Consider the following 24,349-nt stretch of genomic DNA (forward strand, 5'->3'; position numbering starts at 1 on the left):
ATGTCGAGGACTGCGTATGACACAATGTTCTTAAAACTAATCAATCTGGCATTCGATATGCGCAGATCGTGCTTGCACATGAGTCAACTTGATTTAGTGTAATCCGGGCCTTGGATTGACATCTTCTGCGCACCCACCCATGAAAAAGACTCTTCCCATGTATTTGTTCACAACATACATACTTGTGCAATAATATAAACCAAACATCTAACCATAAAAACTCCAAATGTGAGACTAAAATCCTACAATATCTCCTCTTTCCATCAACCTTTTTCCATTCAAATTTCAAACACATAAAGCTTAACTCTGGGCATGATCTATAATTCTTACAATAACTCCATGATCTTCTAAGCTCTCTATATAGCTTATCTCTATATGATACTGAGTTTTGTTAATTCTATTATTACTATTCAATATTATTTGTATTATACACTGTGTCCTCTCTGATGATGACATATTATATAGCTGACTAGTCACACTCTGAGTGGGCTTTGTTGCCATTCGATAGTACCCCAATAACGCAAGTTTACGACGATCGGTTGTGATCAGACTCGACTGCCTACGTTAAAGAATGAATCTTTCGCCCTTTTTGGGGTGATGAAGTCTCCATTGGTTTGAATGTTTATAAATTGATTGCTGATTTGGATCGAACTGCAGAGAGTTTGCTTTGCATGCATCTCCCCCTTCCACTACAAGAAAATAGAGCTTCAGAAATAGAATTTTGAGACAGAAATTAAAATTTATTTCAGATTTAAATAAATTAGTGACGGATTTGTTATAAAATTTATAATCTGTTCCACTTTAATAAAATATAATATTTGAAAAAAAATTGAGACGGAATTTAAAATGAATTTGAGATGAAATTATAAATAAATATATATAAACAAAAATAAATACAGAATATAAACAGAATTTGAAACCGTATAATTTTTGTCATAAAATTCGTTTAAAATTTCATAACAAATTAAGATAAAAAATAATTCATTTCAAATTTATATAAAATATTTTAAACTAAAATAAAATATATTTTAGATTTAGATAAATTAGTGACGATTTGCTATAAAATTACTAATTCGTTTCACTTTAATAAAATATGATATTTGAAAAAATATTTGAGACGGAATCTAAAATGAATTTGAGACGAAATTGTAAATAAATTTTTATAAACAAAAATAAATACAGATTATAAATATAATTTGAAACCATATAATTTTTGTCCAAAAATTTGTTTAAAATTGTATAACAAATTGAAACAGAAAATAATCCGTTTCAAATTTATATAAATTATTTTAAAATAAAATAAAATCTATTTCAGATTTAGATAAATTAGTGATAGATTTGCTATAAAATTATTAATTAGTTTCACTTTAATAAAATATAATATTTAAAAAAAATTGAGACAAAATTTGAAATAAATTTGAGATGAAATTGCAAATAAATTTTTATAAACAAAAATAAATACATATTATAAATAGAATTTGAAACCAGTAAAATTTTTATCCAAAAATTCATTTAAAATTTCATAACAAATTGAAACAGAAAATAATCTATTTCAAATTTATATAAATTATTTTAAACTAAAATAAAATCTATTACAGATTTAGATAAATTAGTGACAGACTTGCGATAACATTATTAATCCGTTTCACTTTAATAAAATATTATATTTAAAAAAATTGAGATGAAATTTGAAATAAATTTGAGACAAAATTGCAAACAAATTTTTATAAACAAAAATAAATACAGATTACAAACAAAATTTGAAACCGTATAATTTCTATCACAAAATTCATTTAAACTTTAATGAAAAATTGAGATAGAAAATAATCTATTTTAAATTTATATAAATTATTTTAAATTAAAATAAAATCTATTTCACATTTATATAAATCAGAGACAGATGGAATTACTAATCTGTTTCATTTTAATAAAATATAATATTTAAAAAAAATTGAGATACAATTTGAAATGAATTTGAGATGGAATTATGAATACATTTATATAAATAAAAAGAAATACAACTTATAAACAGAATTGGTCCCATATAATTTTTGTCATAAAATTTATTTAAAATTTAATGAAAAATTAAGATAGAAAATAATCCATTCTAAATTTATATAAATTAGTGACAAATATTTTTGAATGAAAATAAAAATTAATTTCAGATTTATATAAATTAGAAACAAATTTACTATGAAATTATTAATCTGTTTCATTTTAATAAACTATAATATTTGAGAAAATATTTAAGATAAAATTTGAAATAAAAATTATATATAAATTTTTATAAACAAAAAAGATGAAATTTTGAGATAGTATGCTTTGAAAAAATCTATTTAAAATTTAATGAAAATTTGAGATAGATAGAAAATATTTTAAATTTATATAAATTAGAGAGATTTTTGGAAAAAATAAAATTTATTTTAGATTTATATTTTATTATGAAATTACTAATCTTTTTTTAATAAATTATAATATTTGAAAAGAAATTAAAGGTAACATTTGAAATGAATTTCAACATATAATGTTTTTATAAATAAAAATCTATTTTAAATTTTAGTAAATTATTATAAAATTAATAATTTGTTTTACTTAATAAAATATATCTAAAATAAAATTATATTTGCAAAAAATCTATTTAAAAAAAATTTAAACAAAAATTGTTTTAAATTTATAAAAATTAAAATGAGATTTATTAGATAATTTTTATGTTAATAAAAATAAATATTAAAAAAATTTAAAAATCTATTCTCTATTAATCTGTTATCTTCTTTTCGCATATCTTTCCGATTCTAAACTAATCTCTATCTTTTTTTTTCTCCTCTGTCGCCTGCAATCATATTATGTTATTGAGACAATCTCGCGCGATAGCTCATCCTCTACCTTGATTGTTGGTTTGGCCACGTGCGTGACTAACTCATGTGGTGATAACCTCAATTTGACATTTATTTTGATTTGTTATTTGATATTTTTAATCCTCTATCAATTGTTGATTTATTTTTAATTCATTTTAAATTTATATAAATTAGTGATAAATTATGTAAATGAAAATAAAATCTATTTTAAATTTATATAAATCAGAGATAATTAGATAAAGTGGTTATGAAAATATTTACTATGAAATTATAAACAAAAATAATATAGAATACAGAATTAATATATTTTTAAATATAAAATAATCCGTTAATAAATTATATAATTTGAAAATTAATTTATTAAATAATTAAAATTTTATGTATATAAATTCTTTAAAATCCTTCGCTTCTTTAAAACCCTTCGTTTCTTTTTAGGGGTGAGTATTCGGTTAAAATCGAACCGAATTAATCGAAAATTGAATAAATTGATTTGTTTAACCAATCAAACCGACCAAATTTTCTAATAAAAATCGAACAAATCGAACTGATATTTTATTGGTTAATTTGATTTTCGACCGAATTAACCGAAGTAATCGATTTTTTTAAATATTATAAAAATTTTACTAATGAATTAGGGATTTATAAATTTATTTACTTAAAATTTATAAATTATTTTTTTTAATTTGATTAATTCGGTTTATTCAGTTTAATCGAATAAGAAATTTTAAAATCGAAACCGAACCGAATTAACGGATTTTTTTAAAAAAATAATCGAACTTCCAAAATAACTTAATTCGGTGCAGTTTGATCGGTTTATTCGGTTTAAATTTTTTGCTCACCCCTATTTCTTTTTATCTGGCTACCCTAAACGGTGGTGTTTTTTTTTTTTCCATCGATCGACGCTCACACACACACACACACACACACACACACACACACACACACACACACACACACACACACGCAGGCACGGCGATACGCACAACGCCTCTTCTCCAAAAATCCTGAACGACTCTGCGGCGTGTCTTCTCCACCAACCCTAAATGGCTCCACGCGTCTTCTCCGGTAAGCCTAATCTTTTTTTCTAGCTATTTCTCTAATCAGAATAGATTTTTCCGTTTCCTTTTAACTGCCTTAGTGCCATTTTAGTTAAAAGGATATTTAACGTCCTAAAGTAACTAAGTTAAATAAGTTTTATGACGTTTAAATTTATTTAATAAGATAAAATTAAATTATTGAAATGATTATTTAAATTTAATTTATTTTTTTTATAAATTTGAATTTATTTAAATTTGATTTGAACTTAGTTTAGTTTGTTTAAATATTATCAAATTTTAAATTTAAACTTGTTTGAATGGGTAAAATTTTTACATTTTAAATTTATTTGATTAATTATTAAATTTAATAATATAAATTTATTTATTATAATAATAAAAATTTTATTGATTAATATGATTTATAAACATTGTTCTTGAATGTTATTTTTAAATATTATTTATAAAAATTATTTTTAAATATTAATAAATATTCATATTCAAGATTTTCAAATTTATTGATCGTATTAAATAAATATAAATAAATTTCAAATCGCATCAAATTGGTTCACACTTTAAATAAATATAAATAAATATTCATATTCATGAACTGTGGACGGCACATTCAGTTTCTAGTAAATCTCAACCGTTAACAAGTAAACGGCCAAGATTTAAACAACCAGATTGGAGAATCTGGTTGTTTTCTTCGCGATCCCCTCCATCACGCCGCCTCCACCACCGCCGTCCCTCACCCTCCAGCAGCGGCGGAGTATTGCCTCCTTCCTGCCCGATCCGTCGTAGGAACCACAGAGACTTTTCCCTCTCGCTCCATAGTTCTTCGTTGCTCACAACCGCTCGAAGCCGCCGTCTCTCTGGCCAATCCTCTTCCCTGTGTGCAGCATCAGAGCAGCGGAAAACCTCCTCCATCGCGCTTTCTATTTCTACTTTACCATTTTAGCGGTAACGCTAGCCCTTGCCCCCTCTTCTCGTGTGTGCGTAGCAATAACCCTAGATCCACTTTCTCTTATTCTCGCATCGCAGCTTTGTTGATAGCGTAAGCTTTATGCGTTAGTGTAATATTGCAGTTTTGAGTGTTTTTTAATGGTAAAATTTGATGTTTCTATTGCTGTTTTTTATTTCCAGCGGCTCCCGAGTGAGCGAGGATCGTCGTGCAGCAGCGAAGGAGTTTTTACTTACTCCTGCAGAGTTCATGTGTTGGTATGTTTCTCTTCCTTTTCTTTGAAACGCTGTAGAAAAATGTCACAAGGAAATCAGGAGTGTTTTCGGAGGTGGATTAGAGAATTGGGCAACTGATCCGACAGATGATGGGGTTAGCGGCACTCAAAGCCAACACATTGAGTGGTTTAAGGGAATATAGTGGAATCCTTGTATTTCTTGGAAGTGGTTGAGTCAATGAATACTCGATGAAAGAGGTTGGTAGGGAATGGTCGTTAGTGCATTGAGGATGGATGTTTTAGTTGAGGAATTTGGGTAATGTATGGTGTAAGGGTCGAGATTGTTTGGTGTGCTGGTGAGGTGGTGAGATTGGCTAATCTTGTCATTGTATCTTGAGAGTCAAGATGCAAGGTTGAATCGGGTTAGAGGTTGCTTGAGGGAGAATATAGTTGAGATTAGTGTACCTCTATTCTCAATATCATTCAGCCACATATGAATTTTCACCATGCAATTCATCAATCAACTCATCCACAACTGGTATAGGAAATTTATCTTTAATGGTAATGGCATTGAAAGCATGAGAGTTGACACAAAACCTTCATGATTTGTGTTGCTTTATAGCTAATAAAACAGGAGAAGAGAAGGGAGAAGTGGTAGGTTGTTATCTTTTATACACTGGTTCACACTGTTTTCAATTTTATCTGTTATGCAAGTATGGATATCTGTATGACCAAATGGCTGGAGAACCTGTATTAGATCCCAGCAATATGTAATGTTTATGGCTATATAGTGGTCACAAACCTTGTGGTTCCTCAAATAGCAAAGAAAAACAATTCAAGCAGGTTTGTTAAGTCTTCTTCAAGATTAGAACTTTTTGAAATTGAATGTAATCTGCATGGTGGAGCAGTAACACTTTGACTGAACACCCTTGAATCTGAGCTTGCACCCTTGAATCATAAAATCCCATCTGATGGGACCAAGAGTGAAGAGCCAATGCACACAAGTATGCTGTTGAAATCAGTAAGCATATTGAATCTAATGATATAAATCAGCACAGGTATCTTCCCTTCTCAGCATAACTTGTACCCCATTTCAGACACCAATTCAGGAGATAAGTTCTCCATTTGCCACAGTGACAAACACACTGCTGCTTGAATTGGAATCTGTAACTGAGCAATAATCGCAACATTCATTAAGTAATGTATGCTTTTGGAACCAATCAAAATTTGAGCTTGAATTTCACTAATTTTCACTGAAAGTTGCATGATTTGTGATTGCTTTAAACCACTGATTTTTAATGAAATCTCAAGCATCACCGCATGATCTGTTTTTTTTTGGGTTTCATCACCAATTATTCTTAACCAAAGTGATCTCTTACACCAATTGCCTTCAGAATAAATATCATCACAAGCAAACAAAGCCCTTTCATTTGCTGTTCTGCCATCCCCTAGGAGGTAAACCATTTAATTCACATTTGATCCCTAGGAGAAGTATGTCAAGTGATAATTCTCTGGTCTAGACATTCACAAAATATTCTCATACAAGTGAGCAAAATTCATAGCTGCTGTTAACTGGCAGGTCTTCTGAGCTTTAATATCAATTGGCAATTATTGTAGTCTTGCAATGAATAGTCCCACTTAAAGAAACCAGCCAATACCAACTAGTGATAATAATGGTGCTGACATTCTTCAATGGATAATGTGTGTTTGAGAGAAGCCATATCTCAAATTTTATTACCATGGTGGAGACAAGGGGATAGATAAAAGGTTTTCTATTGACATAAGGTGGTCATGCGGTTAACTTTGGTCGATCATGGTATGCGATCAGCTATGTTTGATTTGATGTCATATTTGGATAGTACTTGAGTTACTGATTTACTTTATTGTTCTTCTCTTTTACTGATTTATTACTATGGGTATTATATACTAATTGGGTTGTATGCTGATTAACCCAGTTGTTGAAAGGAAGTTGAGGACAGGTAGCCCTGTTGAGTGTGATGGCAGTTACCGATTCAGTAGCAGTAATGGACCTCCCGGTGGAGCCACAGTCTCTTAAGAAGCTTAGCTTCAAGTCTCTGAAGCGTGCTCTGGACCTCTTCTCCCCAATGCATGGCCATCCTCCTCCCTCTGATCTAGAGAGGTAAATCCTAACCTCAACTGTAACCTTAATTCCCTTATTCTGATTCTGTTTCCTTGAGTTTGTTATACTAATTCCATTGTTAACTACTCTGTTTTTTTGTACTTTTTTTGCTTGATTTGATTGTATCCTCTTCCCCTTCACATTGCAGCAAGAGGATTCGTGTTAGCTACAAGGTTGGTGTCTACATCTTCATTTATATCTGTATTTCTGATCCGAAAGCTACAAGTATTTTGATTTCCAGTTCCAATTCTGCTATCTTAAAAGGAAAAATAACACAGTGATACATGTGGACAAACTGAGAAAGAGACATTTTTGGATTATTTTTTCCATCTAGAGAGAAGTTTTGTGATTAATTCCTATCTTATCCATGATGTTACATACTTTTGGAACCCCAAGCTGCAAGCTGAATATGGATCAGTAGCAAACTTGTCTGGCCAGCAAGCTGGAAAGCAGAACAAGGCACAGGAAAAAGGGGATCAAGGTTCAATGTCGACTGCATTAGTTCCCCTAGGTACCTTTTTGAATATTTTGTTTTTAGCTATCAATTTGTATGCCAGATTATCTGTGTCTTTATTATTATTCGTTATTATCTTTCTTAGTGCAAGGGTTACGCGTTAGGATGTCAGTCAACATGGACTTACAAGTAAATATTCAATGAATGGATTCATCAAACTATTATGCTAATGCTAGGATGTTCCCCGTAAGGAACGTGTTGCAGGGTTCGACTGTAACTTTTTGGCAAGGATCGCTACACTTCATGAGAATTCGGATGTAGTGTTAAATATATAAGAATTCTTGCACCATAGGTTGGGTAACAATAAAATATTATAGAAAATCTAATTGTCTAAGATTTATAACATGAAATCTAAGAATACTCACTGGTAAAACAATGGAAGTAATAGATACGATGATTAGGAGAATAATTAATATTTTGTGTGTGCAAGAGACAAAATAGATAGAGAAGACAAAGATGATAGAAAATTCGAAAATGGTGTAAGTATTGTTGTTGATAATTTACTAAAGGATGAAGTAGTTAGAAAAGGGATATGATTATAACTCTCAAGATAGTGGTGACGAAAGAAATTATTAATGTAATTAATATATATGCACTTCAAGTAAAATTAGATGAACACACCAAATCTATATTTTGGAATGACCTAGATGAATTGGCAATCGAAATGGTTTTAATAGGAGGAGATCTAAATGAACATGTATGAGTGAAAAATGAGGAATATGATAGAGTGCATGAAGGTTATGAGTTTGGAATAGAAATGAAGAAGGAAAAACTATATTAGATTTTGTGATATTATATGAACTTATACTAGCTAATACATTTTTTAAGAAAAGAGAAAAATACTTGGTCACATTCAAAAGTGGAAATAATAAATCACAAATTAACTTTCTTATGGTTAGAAAGACGAATAGAAAGATTTGTAAAGATTATGTCATCCCTGAAGAAAACTTAGTTATTCAACATAGATTAGTGGTGTTGGATATATACTCAAGTATAGTATCAATAAAAGAAAAATATACATGACTTTTAGAATTAAGTGGTGGAAGTTAAAGGATGGGAAACAAAACATATTTAAGAAAAGGATAGGAGTATAAGTATTAAGAGAAATATATGACGATTTAAATACGATATGAGATAAAATGATATCAAAGTTGAAAATAGTAGCTAAAAGTGTACTTGGTGAGTTAAAAGGATATGCACCATCAAGTAAAAAATCTTGGTGATGGAATGAGAAAGTATAAGAGAAAGTGTAAGAAAAATGAAGAGCTTATAAGGTATTATATACTTGTAATAACTAGGAAAATTTTTAAAAATATACAGTAGTCAAGAAAGAGATCAAGAAAGTAACGAATGAAGTTAAGAATGAAACTTTTGAACATTTATATCGAAAATTAGATATAAAAGAAGGGGAAAGAGACATTTACAATGTAGTTAAAGCGAGAGAGATAGAGGAATATAAGAGATCTTAGTCAAATGAGATATATTAAAGATGAATGCAATAGAATACTAATAAATGATAAAGAAATAAAATAGTGATGGAAGATGTATTTTCATCAATTTTTTTAACAAAAGTTTAGGTGACCAATTTAACTTAGGTAATTTAATTAGGTCAAATGAGTTTAGAAATTTAAATTGTTATTGTAGAATTCAAACTCTAAAAGTAGAATAAGCTTCAAATAAGATGCAAAATAGAAAAACAGTTGGACCAGATGTTCTAATAGAGGTATGAAAGTGTCAAAGGGAAACAAGGGATTGAATGATTTACAAAGTTATTAAATTTGATATTAAAAATTAAAAAAATATTCGATCAGTGGAGGGTAAGTATACTAATTCCCTTTTATAAAAATAAAGGAGATATACAAAAGTGTGCAAACTATATGTGTATTAAACTAATGAGTCATACCATGAAATTTTAACAAAGAGTAATAGAAAAAAATTAAAAAAAGGAGACTACGGGGATTGAAAATCATTTTGGATTTATGTCAAGAAGGTCAACAATAGAAGTTATACATCTTCTCAGACAATTAATTTAAACAGAAGCAACACTTACATATCGTATTTGTCGACTTAGAAAAAATTTATGATAAAGTCCCAAGGGAAAATATATGGAGAATTCTAAAAAGAGAGGTGCTAACATAACGTATATTGAATTAATTAAGAATATGTATGAGAATGTAATGATATAAGTGAAGACTTCAGGCGAATTAATCGAAACGTAATCTATAAAGATAGGATTATATCAAATATTAATTTTAAGTCTTTATCTTTTTACATTAATCATGGATGAATTTACTGGACACATTCAAGATATAGTATCACACTGCATGTTATTTGCAGATGATATTGTTTTGGTAGATGAAACACGTGAACGAGTAAATGCTAAACTCGAATTTTGGCAGGAAATGCTAGAAGTGAAAGATTTTAAGCTTAGTAGAGTAAAGACAAAATATATAAAATTTAAATTTAGTAATATTGGACGTAATGAGACAATTGTTAAGATAGGAGACAATGAGTTATTTGTAATGGAGAGTTTAAGTATTTAAGATCATTTTTATAAAAGGATAGAGGGATTGAGAGAGATGTCTTACATAGAATACAAGCGGGATGATTGAATTGGAAGAGAGCGTCAGGTGTTCTTTATGATCATAAAATATTTTTAAAACTTAAAGGAAAATTTTACAAAACGACGATTAGACCAGCAATATTATATGGAGTTGAATGTTGGACTAAAAGTTGAATGTTGGACTATGACACAAACACAGAAGCAGAAGATGAAAGTTATAGAGATGGAGATGTTAAGGTGAATTTGTAGATATACAAAAATGGATAAGGTAAGAAATGAAAATATTAGAGAAAGTTAGAGTTGTACCTATTGAGGGAAAATTCAAGGAAATACGTTTAAGATGATATAGACATGTACGTAGACGACCAATAGATGCTCCAATTAGACGATGTGAAATTATGATAAATGTGCACATCAAACGAGGAAGAGAAAGACAAAAAAACTTAGTTAGCAATAATAAAACAAGATAAAATTTATTTAAATATAAATTATGATATATTAGGGAATATAATCCAATGACGTAGAAGGATTCATATAGCCGACTCCACGTAATGAGATAAGATTTGGTTGTTGTTGTTGTATTATCTTTCTTAATGCTCTTTATTTGTTATTTTCAGTAGGCATTAAATTCTCAGATATTTTCATTGTACTGTTAGACACTACCAGTTGAACTTGGAAGTCATGGATTATGAATTAGTTCAGGCAACCTATTTGTGGAAATTTTATTTTTGATACTAAGAATTGTCGACCAATTTCGGTAGGGAAACAGTATTGAGCTTCTTTTTTTTTTTTTTTTTTTTTTTCTAACAGTGACCTAATCATTATCTATTCTGTGTTCTTTTTTACCAAACAAGATGACATAATGTTTGGTACTGGGTAAAAGCTGCCAACCAATTTTTGGTAGGATCACCATATTGAGCTGTTTTCATATCCATCGCTCGACCCTGCTCTGTTCCATCTTCTTTTCCAAAGAAAATGAGACTGCTGTTCTTCCTTGTGTATTTGGTTCCTTGTTTGTACTAGTCATCTTCGTCCCTACCTCAAAAGTCAGTTATGGTTCTTATCCACGTACACATCCCAAGGCATTAAAAATCCTTGATGTCAGCTAGATCATGAATTTTTTTGACCGCAAGATTCCATAATCAGATTTACACCTTAGCACTCTAGAGTTGGCCAGTCTTACTATTAGATCTTGGTTAATTGGTTGAGTAACTAAGTGTAGATTTACCTATTATTCTCTTGTGACAAACTTTAAGAAGCAAATACTTAATTCCGTTCTCTGATATCACATATACAATAGAATGTTCCTTCTTGGTTTTACATGTTTATCTCAAGTAACTTCCATTTCTATCAGACGTTCCCTAGCATTTATTCTCTTCATGTTTTCTTGATTTTTGTGCAATGTTCTGATGGGAATCATCATATTTTAGCCCATCATTGAAGTGTTAATTTCTCTCCGACATCCTGTTGTTGTTTAGAACCAAGTGTGTTTTTTTTATAATTGCATAAAGATTATGTGCGTCTTTCTTGTACGTTCACTACAATCAAGTTTTGTTCCCTTTGGGTGTTCTTTATTATGCAATTGACTCAAAAACATTTATGCTCCACGTTTTCTTGATATTTGTGCAATGTTTTGATGCAGAATGCTCTATGTTTTGTTTTCCTTTATGATAATTCAAATGTTGATTCTCACAGGAGACAATTTATGATAACTCTAATGTTGATTCTTACAGGAGGCCAAGAAGTCAAGGCTTCTCGAAATGATGGGAACCAAGGTGCTGTTATTCCTGCACCTACCATGATACCAAAAGGACCGTAAGTTTGCCATCTTACTATCTCTTATTGCTCATTGATTAATTTTGTGTCTGGGACATTTGGTAATAGCTAACTAGGTATCTGCATTTGTTTTCTCTCTACAGTGAGATTGGTACTGCAAGCAGAAATACAGGGGTTTTAGTTTCAACTACGGACAGGTTATATTCTTCTTTCAATTGCAATAAAGACACAATTTACAAAATTTATCTAATTTGTATTTCGGCTAATCAAACACGCTGATACAGCTAAAGCAGATACAAAATAGACATGCATGTGCCTTTGAAGTTCAGATGTCTTGGCTGTGTTCAACTTGAAGTAACTCTTTTCAAGCCAACTTGATCCTGTTTAACTTGTCAAAAACTAATCAAGTTTGTTCCTTACCTAACTTGAGTTATGTCTGGCATAGGTAGATGAACCATGGTTATCAAAATTGACCAATCTAACATCGACCAAGTTGGATCAAAATTGATATATACCGACTCGATATTGTAAAGAAGTCAATGACCTAAAGGTAGGTCTCTTAGGTACACTAGAATAACATTGATTCTAGCAAAAACCATCACAGTAGGTCAATATATGGAGAGATAGGTGATATGGCCAATTTCTTACAGAATCAACTGAGATCTTACTGAGATTTCACTCAAGTCTAGTTCACTTTTCCCTTGATAGATTGTGCTGCTGTAACTTAAGCAGTGCACAATGCCATCTCAAGCTGTCAACCTAGTTCTTGATTGCACCATTTTAGGCAAAAAGCTAGTGGACCAATGCTTGCCCAGTGCAATCGAGATGTCCTAGATGCTTGATCCATTGCTTGTGTTGTTTGGCTAGTTTTGGCATGACAAATACCCCATTTAAGATTTTTTTGTTATCAATGAACACGTTGCATGTGCAAATGTGCCTTGCTCCATTCGGCTCTTGTTATCTTTCTTCACTGGTATGCATGCTTTATTTGCTGTCTCAGCGCATTCACGGTAGCTGTCTCAAATAAAGCAGGAAGTTCATGTTGTGCTACTAGCTTTCTCACCAGCAGACAGTCACACAAACTTGACAGTTCTCTTAAGAAAGACATGATGATTTAAGTCTATAATTTCTAAAAGTAGTATTGATATATATATATATATATATATATATATATAAATAAATTAGTTCAATTATACTTCAATTAACATTTTATCTTACTTTTAGGAGCACATAGGATGAAGTAAATGATAATATTTCTCTTATTGCTACCTTTGCCCTATGCATTTGCATCACAATTTTGTAGAACTTTCCAATTAGAGTCTAGGAATATCCTTTCCTGCTGCAATTTTCTCAACAGATTGTGATCACTTCTTCCTGCATTTCCTTTTTGCTGCTTAACGTTTGGCAAACCAAGCCGAGTGCACACCAAAATGCTAACCTGTGCACGTTTTGTTTTTCTGCACAAAAATAATATTGACAAACCTTGAAACTCAAGTTGCCTTTATACTAAAAGATAAGATTTTATTCATTAAATTAGGCATTTTTATGAAGCATGATGGTCAAAACTAAAAGTTAGTTATTTCAAACAAATGCATGGAGCTCCTGTTCTGTAAATTGTATTTCATATTCCACACATTTTCTTTCAGATATCACTCTACATCTGCTCTGATGGAAAGGATTCCAAGTAGGTGGCCTCGTCCCTCATGGCATCCTCCTTGGAAGAATTATAGGGTGCGCTTTTTTGTCAGCAGAACAAGTCTGATCTTTTCTTGAATTTAATTTTGTTGATCAATTGGTTCAGGTCATCAGTGGCCACTTGGGATGGGTTCGTTCCATTGCATTTGATCCCAGCAACACATGGTTCTGTACTGGTTCCGCTGATAGGACGATAAAGGTTCCTTTCCATTTGTTGTTGTCCTTAGCTTGTATCTCATATATTTTTAGTTGATTACATTGATTAGATTTCTCATTTATTTTTTGGGCTCACTATCTAGACTTTACCTACATTGACACTGCATTATAATCCTTTTTGAAAATTCTTATTTTCAAAGAAAATCCTACCTGGGACTGGTAGACGATTCCAAATTCAGTTCTCACTGCAAAACTCTGTGCTAGCTAAAAGAGACTTCTAGTGTAATTAAGACTCCGAATTTTATATATATAATAAAACTGTATCTAACACAATTAAATGTGAATTAAAATACATTAGTCACACACACACACATTAGTCACAATATAGCACTATGTTGAGTGCTATATCCCAGTTTTAAACTAAAGTACTCTGAGAATATCTGCATTTACAATTTCTTTTAGTCCCTCGGAATAAGTCATTTTATCACTTGTGAAAGTCTTCTCTTCGCTGTCTTTCAATATTTTTTTCCATGTCATAGTTTTATATCTGATTTAAAAACAAATTCTCATTTGTATATTTGATTTGTTTGCCTTTTTTAAGATATGGGATGTTGCATCTGGGAGATTGAAGTTAACTCTAACTGGACATATCGAACAAATTCGCGGTAGTTGATTGATATATTTTTGTTTTTGTGTGCCTTTTATTATTTATTTTGTTGTGATTATTTGTCTACAAGTTGCATGGTGTTGATGTTAATCTCCTTGGGTGACTAGGACTTGCTGTCAGTCAAAAGCACACTTATTTATTCTCTGCTGGTGATGACAAGCAAGTTAAATGTTGGGATCTTGAACAAAATAAGGTTTTGCTTTTTTGCTTGTGCTTTGTTTATGTGGGATTCTAATCTGCTGGAAGTCTCTAATATGTTTTCTACCTTTAATTTTGCAAAAGGTTATCAGGTCTTATCATGGACATTTGAGTGGTGTATATTGCTTAGCTCTTCATCCAACTATTGATGTGCTGCTAACAGGTGGACGGGATTCTGTTTGCCGGGTATGACAAGAATGACTCTAAGACATGTGAATTTATTTGGTGGTTCATAAGTTGGTTTCATTTCAGTTGAAGGTTTTCTTATTTCAACGACATATTTGAGATCTGTATTTCATTTTATTAGGTTTGGGACATTCGTTCGAAGGCAATGGTTATGGCTCTCTCTGGTCATGATAACACTGTTTGTTCAGTTTTTGCTCGGCCAACGGTATGTAAGTCTTTGATTGGTAAATGTGTCGATAATAAGTTTTTTAAATCTTGATTGTTAAGAAAGGATTCATTAACTACAGTTTTTTGGTAAGAGATCTATGTGTCCTTTACTTTGGCCAACTCTTTTTCTTTGCAAAAAATGTCTCTCAGAATTCTATAATCAAATTGTTTCAAATTCTCCTCTGGTATTTTTGTTGCCAAACTTCCCAAAATTTGAATATTGTCAACTTACGCCGTATTTTACAATCCCTAATCACTTCATCCCTACTTTACAAAAACACTAATAAGGGTGGGGGGAATTGATTATGTTTAATGAAGTGTTTGATACCTTGGCAATACTTAGTCACTAAGGGTGCTTCCTGAAAACAAAGGTGAAAGACTAGATGACATTTTGACAAAAAAACATGAGGGGGCATTTGGCTTAACAAAGGGACAAATTTTGAAGGGTAAAATAGAAATTCTCCATTTAAAATAATGGTAATTGTCTTATATGATTTTGAGGTTTGTTAATGCTTAAGTTTTGATTCAGAGGGGTAAATTTTGTGTTGAAAAAGACTGATAGAGATCGTTTTAGACTTTTAAGGCTTCAAATGATACTTGAATTTCCTATTCCTGTTTCCTATTTAATAATGGTATGGGTTTTGTTTTTCAACTATTTTTCTAGAGTTGAATCTACTCATTTGGATGCTTTGGACATTTTTATGTTTCAGGATCCGCAAGTTGTAACTGGTTCCCATGATAGTACTATTAAGTTCTGGGATCTTGTAGCTGGTAATAGTCTTTGCTCAAGTCTTAAGTCCCTTGAGCTATCTATTGGTTCTCAAAAGGAAATTTTCCAATTGCAGGAAAAACAATGACAACACTGACCCACCACAAGAAATCTGTTCGTGCGATGGCATTACATCCAAAAGAGTAAGGCTTTGTTAATTGTGGCTCTGTTAACCACATTTATGTTGCAACTGCGATTTTAAATCAGCTAAATAACTTGCTTTCCTTAATCCAGGAGAAGTTTTGCATCTGCTTCAGCAGACAATATAAAAAAGTTTAACCTTCCAAAAGGCGAATTTCTTCACAATATGCTGTTAGTATTTTCTCTTCAATCTTCCATTTTAGTGATGAATCAGTGGTTGCAATATATCTGAAAACAAAGCCCTAAAACAATATTATTTATGAAACCTTGTCCATTTTGGTTTGGCTTAATCTATGAAGCCGTGAGAAACATCTTGCACTTTGTATGATTTTACTCGTTTCGGTAAAAATTACAAAGAGTAGCATTAGATTCACCTCTAAAATGGCTTTTTATGAAACATGTTTTATCCAGGTCCCAGCAGAAAACAATAATAAATTCGATGGCAGTTAACGAAGATGGTATTCTGGCCACTGCAGGTATGTTAGTTGTGTTCCTTACGGGTCTTGCACTTACTGTTGAGAATCTTAATATAATCAACATTTTGAAACTAACTTGTCTCCTCTTTTCTGAAGGCGACAACGGAAGCCTTTGGTTCTGGGATTGGAAAAGTGGCCACAACTTCCAGCAGGCTCAGACCATTGTCCAGCCAGGTTGGTTTGATTAATCTTCACTTGCGAACTTTCGTTTACTTCGGATGTTCATTAGTTTCCTGACGATTTTCCTTGTTTCCTTCAGGTTCCCTGGACAGTGAAGCATGCATTTATGCTCTTTCTTATGATATAAGTGGGTCAAGACTTGTTACGTGTGAAGCTGACAAAACTATTAAGATGTGGAAAGAAGATACAAGTGCAACTCCAGAAACCCATCCTATCAACTTCAAGCCGCCAAAAGAGTTCCGTAGATACTAATTCTGCCATTGCCCAATGGCTTCGATCAGTTTGAATTGCTGGGTGACCATGGAAGGTAAACTATATTATTATCAGTTCATGCTGAGCTGATTCAAACCCAGTTCTTTTAATCTTTCTGCTCTCTGTTGTTAGCATTTACCTAGAACTGGTCAATTATGTTTTTCTTGTATTTGAATTTTGAAGACCTAGTAATACAAGTAAAATGGACAAGGTTGCCTTGCAGTAAATTGTTCTATCCTCATTTTATGATGTTGCTAATTTCACCTTTTTTCTCAAACTTCGTTTAGCCTTCTTAACGTAGCTGTTGTTGAAGATGTCCAGGTGGCACCACCTCCCTTTTTTATATCATTAAAATTATTTTAAAAGGTGCACCATTTTAAAAATGTGAAGTCCATACTTATTTTGCAATAAATGTTTGTAAAATCTTAATTTAAATCAAACACTACAAATTTTATTTTATTTTTTAAATTTCGTAATAAACTTAAGTAAGTTATTTAAATCAAATATGGTTTATTTATTTTATACATAAAAATCTCCAAAATTATTCTTTTTTATAATATATTTTATTTCAGATTTTTAATTATAGTCCTAATTTAAAAAAACAAATTTGCTATATTCTAGTTTTTGTAATATATGTTTGACAATTTTTCTGTCATTGAATTTTATAATAATTATTTATATCTTATGATTTGCTTTTATAAATTCTCAATGTATAAACAACAATTTGTGAATTTAATTTAAATTACTTCATAGTTGAATTTTAGTGTAGTATTTTTAATTCTTTAGACAATTAATTATAGAAATTGAACTAACTCATAATAAAACAATTACAAATCATGACATCTTTAATTATATAAAATAAAAATGCTACAAATACTATAATTAATACTTTTAAAATAGCAATTGAAGATCATAGCATTAACATTAAAAATAGCAAAAAAATATAATTATAATTCATAACTACTATTATAATTATAGTATAAGGTGAAATTTATCACTCTAACAATTATACATAATCGATCATCTATCACAAGATAAATCTACAAGATAAATGTTGTTGGCCGAAAGGGCATTTATTATAATTACTACAAGCTATTTAATTTAACGCTTTATAACATTATTAGCCCACCAACAACAAAGCACAAGCCCACGGTGAACTCCACTAGACACGGACAGTCTGCATATTGTTTCTTGGAGTGATCCGAGCTCGCAAGGGATGCTTCATGATGACGGTGAATTCCAGCATCTCTGTCAGGTCTACCTCCTCGCCTTCGACCGCGGCTTTCCACTCGAACTGCTTCACCAGATTCCCCACGAAGTACTCGAGGTGGAGCAGTGCGAGAGCCATCCCCGGGCATATCCTCCGCCCCGCCCCGAACGGCATCATCTTGATCTCCCGACTCCCCGTCAGATCCACCCCCTCGCCTTCCCCGCCGGCCAAGAACCTCTCCGGCCGGAACTCCATCGGCGCCGTCCACTCCTTTTCGTCCCACCCTATCTCCGCCACCGTGAAATTGACCGCCGCGCCTTTAGGTATCAGGTGCCCCTCCAACACCGCGTCCTCCGGCGCGGTGTGCGGAAGCACGAAGTGGCCGGGCGGGTGCCGCCGCAGCCCCTCCAGGATCACCGCCTTCAGGTACGGCAGCCGGTTCTGCTGCACGTCCTCCTCGCTCACCTCGTGATTCTCCCCAGTTACCTCACGGATTTCGTCGAATAGTTTCTGCTGTACCCGCGGCTCCCTCACCAGGTGCGCCATGATCCACTGCAGCGCGGTCGCGGTCGTGTCGGTGCCGGCGGTCATGAACTCGGAGCAGAGGGATACCATCTCGCTGTCGCTGAGCTCCCGTTCTCCTCCATCCTCCGGGAGCCGAACTCCCAACAGCGAATCCACATACGAGTAAGCCCCCCTTCTTCTTCTTCTTCTTCTTTTTGTCCGGCACTGCGGTTGCATCCCCTCCGCGCTTGGATCAGAGGAAGGAAGAGCTCCTCTTGCCTACGGCGTATGCCGATCAGTCTATTCCACAGATTCCGGAATACGATCTTGGTGATTTGGGGAAATATGGAGAAGACGTTAAGCTTGGGGACTATCTTTAAAAGATTCCTCTGCGTGCTCTCGATGTCTCCGATGGCCTTCTCGTCTAACTTCTCGCCGAAGCACATGAGCACGAGCAAGCAGAACATGGCGTGCTGGAAACTCTCCATGACCACCACGACGCCACCGTCGGCGTCAGCCCGGGCTCTCAGCCGCCGCAGGAGTATCCCTAGCACCCACCTGCGGGACTCTCCGAAGCGCCGGATGCGGGCGGAATGGAGGACCCCGGAGGTCAGGTTTCGGCGGAGGAGGCGCCACTTCGGGCCATAGGAGGCCGAGCTGATATTATGACGGTTGCTGTTGATCACGCTGCTGGCTGGGTTCGCCAATGGGCGGTCAGCAAAGGCGGCGCCCTGGCGGATGAGCACCTCGTAGGCCAGGCGTCGGTCGGCGACGAAGACGGCCGGTCGGGAGGTGATTCGGATCGCGAAGATGGGGCCGTGATTGTGGCGGAGGCGGCGGAGATAGGGCTCGACTTCGAACGCGGAGCGGCGGAGCCACAGGATGGGTGTGAGGAGGGGGATATAGGGAGGGCCGGGAGGGAGGCTGAGGGCGGCGCCGCCAGCGCTCTGTGTTTCCCCCGCTTGCTCGGCGATAGGAAGGAGAGCAGAAACCTGGCGGCGAGGCAAAGGGAGAGGGTGAGGAGGAGGAACACGAAGTCATCCATTGGCGGGGCGCTGCTTGATTCCACGCCACTGACTGCAATTATTTATCAAGCTAATCTTGTCAGTGTATGGTTACGGTTTCCGAAAAAATCCACATCAATTGATATACCGTTCAGAGGTGACAAAATACCTTCTATAGCATCAGATATTAGAGTTCTTTAAGCTCCGTGGGACATAAATGAGTTAGGTTATAACTTAACAGAATTACAGAAGATAGAGTTCTTAGTCCCAAGTATAGTTGAATTAGTTACGGCAGTAGACTTGTAAAAAAGGATAAGAATTTATCCTGGTGAAGTTAAACAATGTACTTTCTACGATTTACCAACTGTAGTTTCTCGATTTACCTTCTCGCATATACCGTGTGGGGCCGCAAAGGTGACGGATTCCAGATCTTTTTACAAAAGATATTAGAGTTCTTGGCATAATTACAGATAAATTTATGAAAATAGACTCAATAAAGATAATATCTTCTCGGTAATAATTAATTATATGATGTCGCGTTAGGACATCCAGGTTGTCATCTGCACCTATATATTTATTTATTTACCCTTACTAAAAATTTGAAAAAAAATTTATATATTTTTTACATGTGTAGATGTGTAATTTGAATTTTCAGGTTAGCCAACCCCCAATTTTTCATTACCCCAACCCCATATGTTCATTCACCATCTAAACTCAAACACTCATATGATATCCATTGCACAAATTTTGAGAACTCAACTGAACATTTACATCTGGGGAATCTTAAACCAAACACCCCTTGATCTCCAGCTACGACGTATTTATATGAATTTTCCTCCAAATGGAAAGTGCAATCAAAGGATACTGAGCTACTTTCCGCCGATGGGAGAAAATTTCGTATGATTGATCACTCTAGAAATAGTCAATGGGACTAATTGAAATTTATTATTATTTTTAGTAAATACATATTTTTAATAATTTTATTGTTGTCATTAGTCTTACACGTGGTTAGTGTTGTTAGTGTGTCTAATCCATGTACAAGTCGTAATTGCCGAAGGCGTTTCTGGAAGAAAGCGTGGCTACGACAAAGATTTGTGGAGGATGGAACAGAAGGAATCTACCTGGAAATATCTATCATGGGATATAATTGATCGAGTGAATTTATTTACTTTCGAGTCTCAGGAATTTTCTTTTTCATTTTTTTAAAAATTATTTTTAAAAATTCACGTGTCCGAATAAATCCCAAAGGACCAAGATTTTTTCTTTGATTCTCAAATTCAGAGTACAATTTTTGTATATTCATTCAACTTTTAAAATATTCATGGATTAAAATTTAAATCTTTTTTTAATTTATTCTCTTTTATCACTTTTTGATTTATAAGAAACTAAATAAATTCAGAATGCGGTTTCAATTTTATTAGCTATTCAAATATGGTATGCATGTGTTACATAAAATTTTATTCTGAAATATTTTCTCATATATGAGGAGTTAAATTTAAAAATTATAATTAACTACAACGGAAAAGAATATTATCTCAGCTTCATTGAAATTCAAACTCATGTTCTCTTTTACAATTCTGCTCTAATCAACTCAGCTATGTTATTCTATTGTTACTAGGATTGAGTAGACCATACTAACCAAATTAAACTAGTCAAAATCATAAATTCGTTTCTTTGACATTTTAACAAAAAGTGTATGCATTTTTCTAAAGTATCTTCTATCCTCTTAGCCCGCTTCATTTTTAAAAATTGCTAAATACTTTTAATTAAAAAAATATTTAAAAAACCTAAAACTCTAGTAAACATCAAAGTGTAATAATACTCATTTGATATATATCTTTATGCCAAACTCTTTTGCTATGAATTTTTTTTGATGATTATTTCAATTGAATGGTAATTAAGAAATAGATTATTTAATTATTATTTATTTAAAACAGCAATTTAAAAATATAATTATAATAATAGTTATAATTCATAATTATTATAATTACTAAAGCTGTTTAATTTTATTGTGCTTCGTAACATTATTAGCATCATCAACCAGAAAGCACTGGCCCACGGGGAAGCGTATTGTTTCGGGGAGTGATCCGAGCTCGCAAGGGATGCTTCATCATGACCGTCAATTCGAGCATCTCTGTCAGATCTACCTCCTCGCCTTCGACCGCGGCTTTCCACTCGAACTGCTTCACCAGATTCCCCACGAAGTACTCGAGGTGGAGCAGTGCGAGGGCCATCCCCGGGCATATCCTCCGCCCCGCCCCGAACGGCATCATCTTGATCTCCCGACTCCCCGTCAGATCCACCCCCTCGCCTTCACCGCCGGCCAAGAACCTCTCCGGCCGGAACTCCATCGGCGCAGTCCACTCCTCTTCGTCCCACCCTATCTCCGCCACCGTGAAATTGACCGCCGCGCCTTTAGGTATCAGGTGCCCCTCCAACACCGCGTCCTCCGGCGCGGTGTGCGGAAGCACGAAGTGGCCGGGCGGGTGCCGTCGCAGCCCCTCCAGGATCACCGCCTTCAGGTACGGCAGCCGGTTCTGCTGCACGTCCTCCTCGCTCACCTCGTGATTCTCCCCAGTTACCTCACGGATTTCGTCGAATAGTTTCTGCTGTACCCGCGGCTCCCTCACCAGGTGCGCCATGATCCACTGCAGCGCGGTCGCGGTCGTGTCGGTGCCGCCGCTCATGAACTCGGAGCAGAGGGATACCATCTCGCCGTCGTTGAGCTCCCGTTCTCCTCCATCCTCCGGGAGCCGAACTCCCAACAGCGAATCCACATACGAGTAAGCCCCTTCTTCTTCTTTTTGTCCGGCACTGCGGTTGCACCCCCTCCGCGCTTGGATCAGAGGAAGGAAGAGCTCCTCTTGCCTACGGCGTATGCCGATCAGTCTATTCCACAGATTCCGGAATACGATCTTGGTGATTTGGGGAAATATGGCGAAGACGCTAAGCTTGGGGACTATCTTTAAAAGATTCCTCTGCGTGCTCTCGATATCTCCGATGGCCTTCTCGTCTAACTTCTCGCCGAAGCACATGAGCACGAGCAAGCAGAACATGGCGTGCTGGAAACTCTCCATGACCACCACGACGCCACCATCGGCGTCAGCCTGGGCTCTCAGCCGCCGCAGGAGTATCCCTAGCACCCACCTGCGGGACTCTCCGAAGCGCCGGATGCGGGCGGAATGGAGGACCCCGGAGGTCAGGTTTCGGCGGAGGAGGCGCCACTTCGGGCCATAGGAGGCCGAGCTGATATTATGATGGTTGCTGGTGATCACGCTGCTGGCTGGGTTCGCCAATGGGCGGTCAGCAAAGGCGGCGCCCTGGCGGATGAGCACCTCGTAGGCCAGGCGTCGGTCGGCGACGAAGACGGCCAGTCGGGAGGTGATTCGGATCGCGAAGACGGGGCCGTGATTGTGGCGGAGGCGGCGGAGATAGGGCTCGACTTCGAACGCGGAGCGGCGGAGCCACAGGATGGGTGTGAGGAGGGGGATATAGGGAGGGCCGGGAGGGAGGCTGAGGGCGGCGCCGCCAGCGCTCTGTTTCCCCCGCTTGCTCGGCGATAGGAAGGAGAGCAGAAACCTGGCGGCGAGGCAAAGGGAGAGGGTGAGGAGGAGGAACACGAAGTCATCCATTGGCGGGGCGCTGCTTGATTCCATTCCACGCCACTGACTGCAATTATTTATCAAGCTAATCTTGTCAGTGTATGGTTACGGTTTCCGAAAAAATCCACATCAATTGATATACCGTTCAGAGGTGACAAAATACCTTCTATAGCATTAGATAGTAGAGTTCTTTGTTCCGGAGCACAGCTGAGTTGATTACGATGTAACAGACGTGTAGAAGAAGGCAAAAATTTGAATCCTGACGAAATCAGGCAATACCCTAAACTCTCCTGCGTCGTGACCAACTATAGTTTCTCGATTTACCTTCTCATAGATGGTCGTGAAGCCGATCGTGTGGGACCACTAAGGTGACGGATCCATCTTTTGCAGAAAAAGAAAAAGATAGTAGAGTTCTTGGCATAATTACAGATAAATTTATGAAAATAGACTCAATAAAGATAATATCTTCTATGTAATGATTAATTATAATTTATTTATTTATTTTTTAAAGATGATTATAAAATGTGAAATCATTCTTAAATCTCTTACAAAATAATTTTCAACGACCGTATGTGAAAATTTCCAATTATATTGCACTTTGATTACTTCATTTTATGCTTATACTACGTCGCATTTTGTAGATATTAGTAAATACATATTTTTAATAATTTTATTGTTGTCATTAGTCTTACACGTGGTTAGTGTTATTGGCGTGTCTGATTCGTTCATTACAAGTCGTAATTGCCGAAGGCGTTTCTGGAAGAAAGCGTGGCTACGACAAAGATTTATGGAGGATGAATCTACCTGGAAATATCTATCATGGGATATAATTGATCGAGTGAATTTATTTACTTTCGAGTCTCAGGAATTTTCTTTTTCATTTTTTTTAAAATTATTTTTAAAAATTCACGTGTCCGAATAAATCCCAAAGGACCAATATTTTTTCTTGGATTCTCAAATTCAGAGTACAATTTTTGGATATTCATTCAACTTTTAAAATATTCATGGATTAAATTTGAATTTGATTTATAAGAAACTAAATAAA

General features: G+C 34.9%; 3 protein-coding genes across 4 annotated transcripts; 1 reads left to right on the forward strand and 2 right to left on the reverse strand.

Annotated features, from left to right (window-relative positions):
* The first annotated feature begins 4,609 nt into the window (after positions 1–4,609).
* LOC141831632 (protein pleiotropic regulatory locus 1-like) lies at positions 4,610–17,211 on the forward strand. 2 transcript variants are annotated; one of them, XM_074719027.1, is made up of 19 exons: positions 4,610–4,943; positions 5,033–5,107; positions 7,020–7,204; positions 7,353–7,377; positions 7,601–7,715; positions 12,015–12,096; positions 12,201–12,254; positions 13,704–13,788; positions 13,859–13,951; positions 14,510–14,573; positions 14,683–14,768; positions 14,858–14,959; positions 15,081–15,164; positions 15,877–15,937; positions 16,012–16,078; positions 16,170–16,247; positions 16,488–16,552; positions 16,649–16,726; positions 16,812–17,211. In XM_074719027.1, exons 3-19 carry the CDS (start codon positions 7,062–7,064, stop codon positions 16,982–16,984), a joined length of 1,455 nt encoding a protein of 484 aa, XP_074575128.1. In that variant the 5' UTR covers positions 4,610–4,943; positions 5,033–5,107; positions 7,020–7,061; the 3' UTR covers positions 16,985–17,211. The 2 variants fall into 2 exon arrangements, with proteins under 2 accessions (XP_074575128.1, XP_074575129.1); XM_074719028.1 differs by having other exon boundaries at positions 4,610–4,849.
* A 763-nt stretch (positions 17,212–17,974) lies between these two features.
* Positions 17,975–19,785, reverse strand: LOC141832178 (cytochrome P450 89A2-like). Its single transcript, XM_074719667.1, is given in 3 exon segments — positions 17,975–18,889; positions 18,892–19,648; positions 19,651–19,785. Coding segments are annotated over 3 exon segments (1,593 nt in total). The 5' UTR covers positions 19,744–19,785; the 3' UTR covers positions 17,975–18,146.
* Positions 19,786–21,703: 1,918 nt separating this feature from the next.
* LOC141831363 (cytochrome P450 89A2-like) lies at positions 21,704–23,391 on the reverse strand. Its single transcript, XM_074718719.1, has one exon. It carries the CDS (start codon positions 23,356–23,358, stop codon positions 21,739–21,741), a length of 1,620 nt encoding a protein of 539 aa, XP_074574820.1. The 5' UTR covers positions 23,359–23,391; the 3' UTR covers positions 21,704–21,738.
* Between the last annotated feature and the right edge of the window lie 958 nt (positions 23,392–24,349).

This window comes from Curcuma longa, chromosome 7 (assembly GCF_044706935.1).
Source record: "Curcuma longa cultivar G26 ecotype Majalengka, Jawa Barat chromosome 7, ITB_CL_G26_1.1, whole genome shotgun sequence".
Classification (NCBI taxonomy): Eukaryota; Viridiplantae; Streptophyta; class Magnoliopsida; order Zingiberales; family Zingiberaceae; genus Curcuma; species Curcuma longa.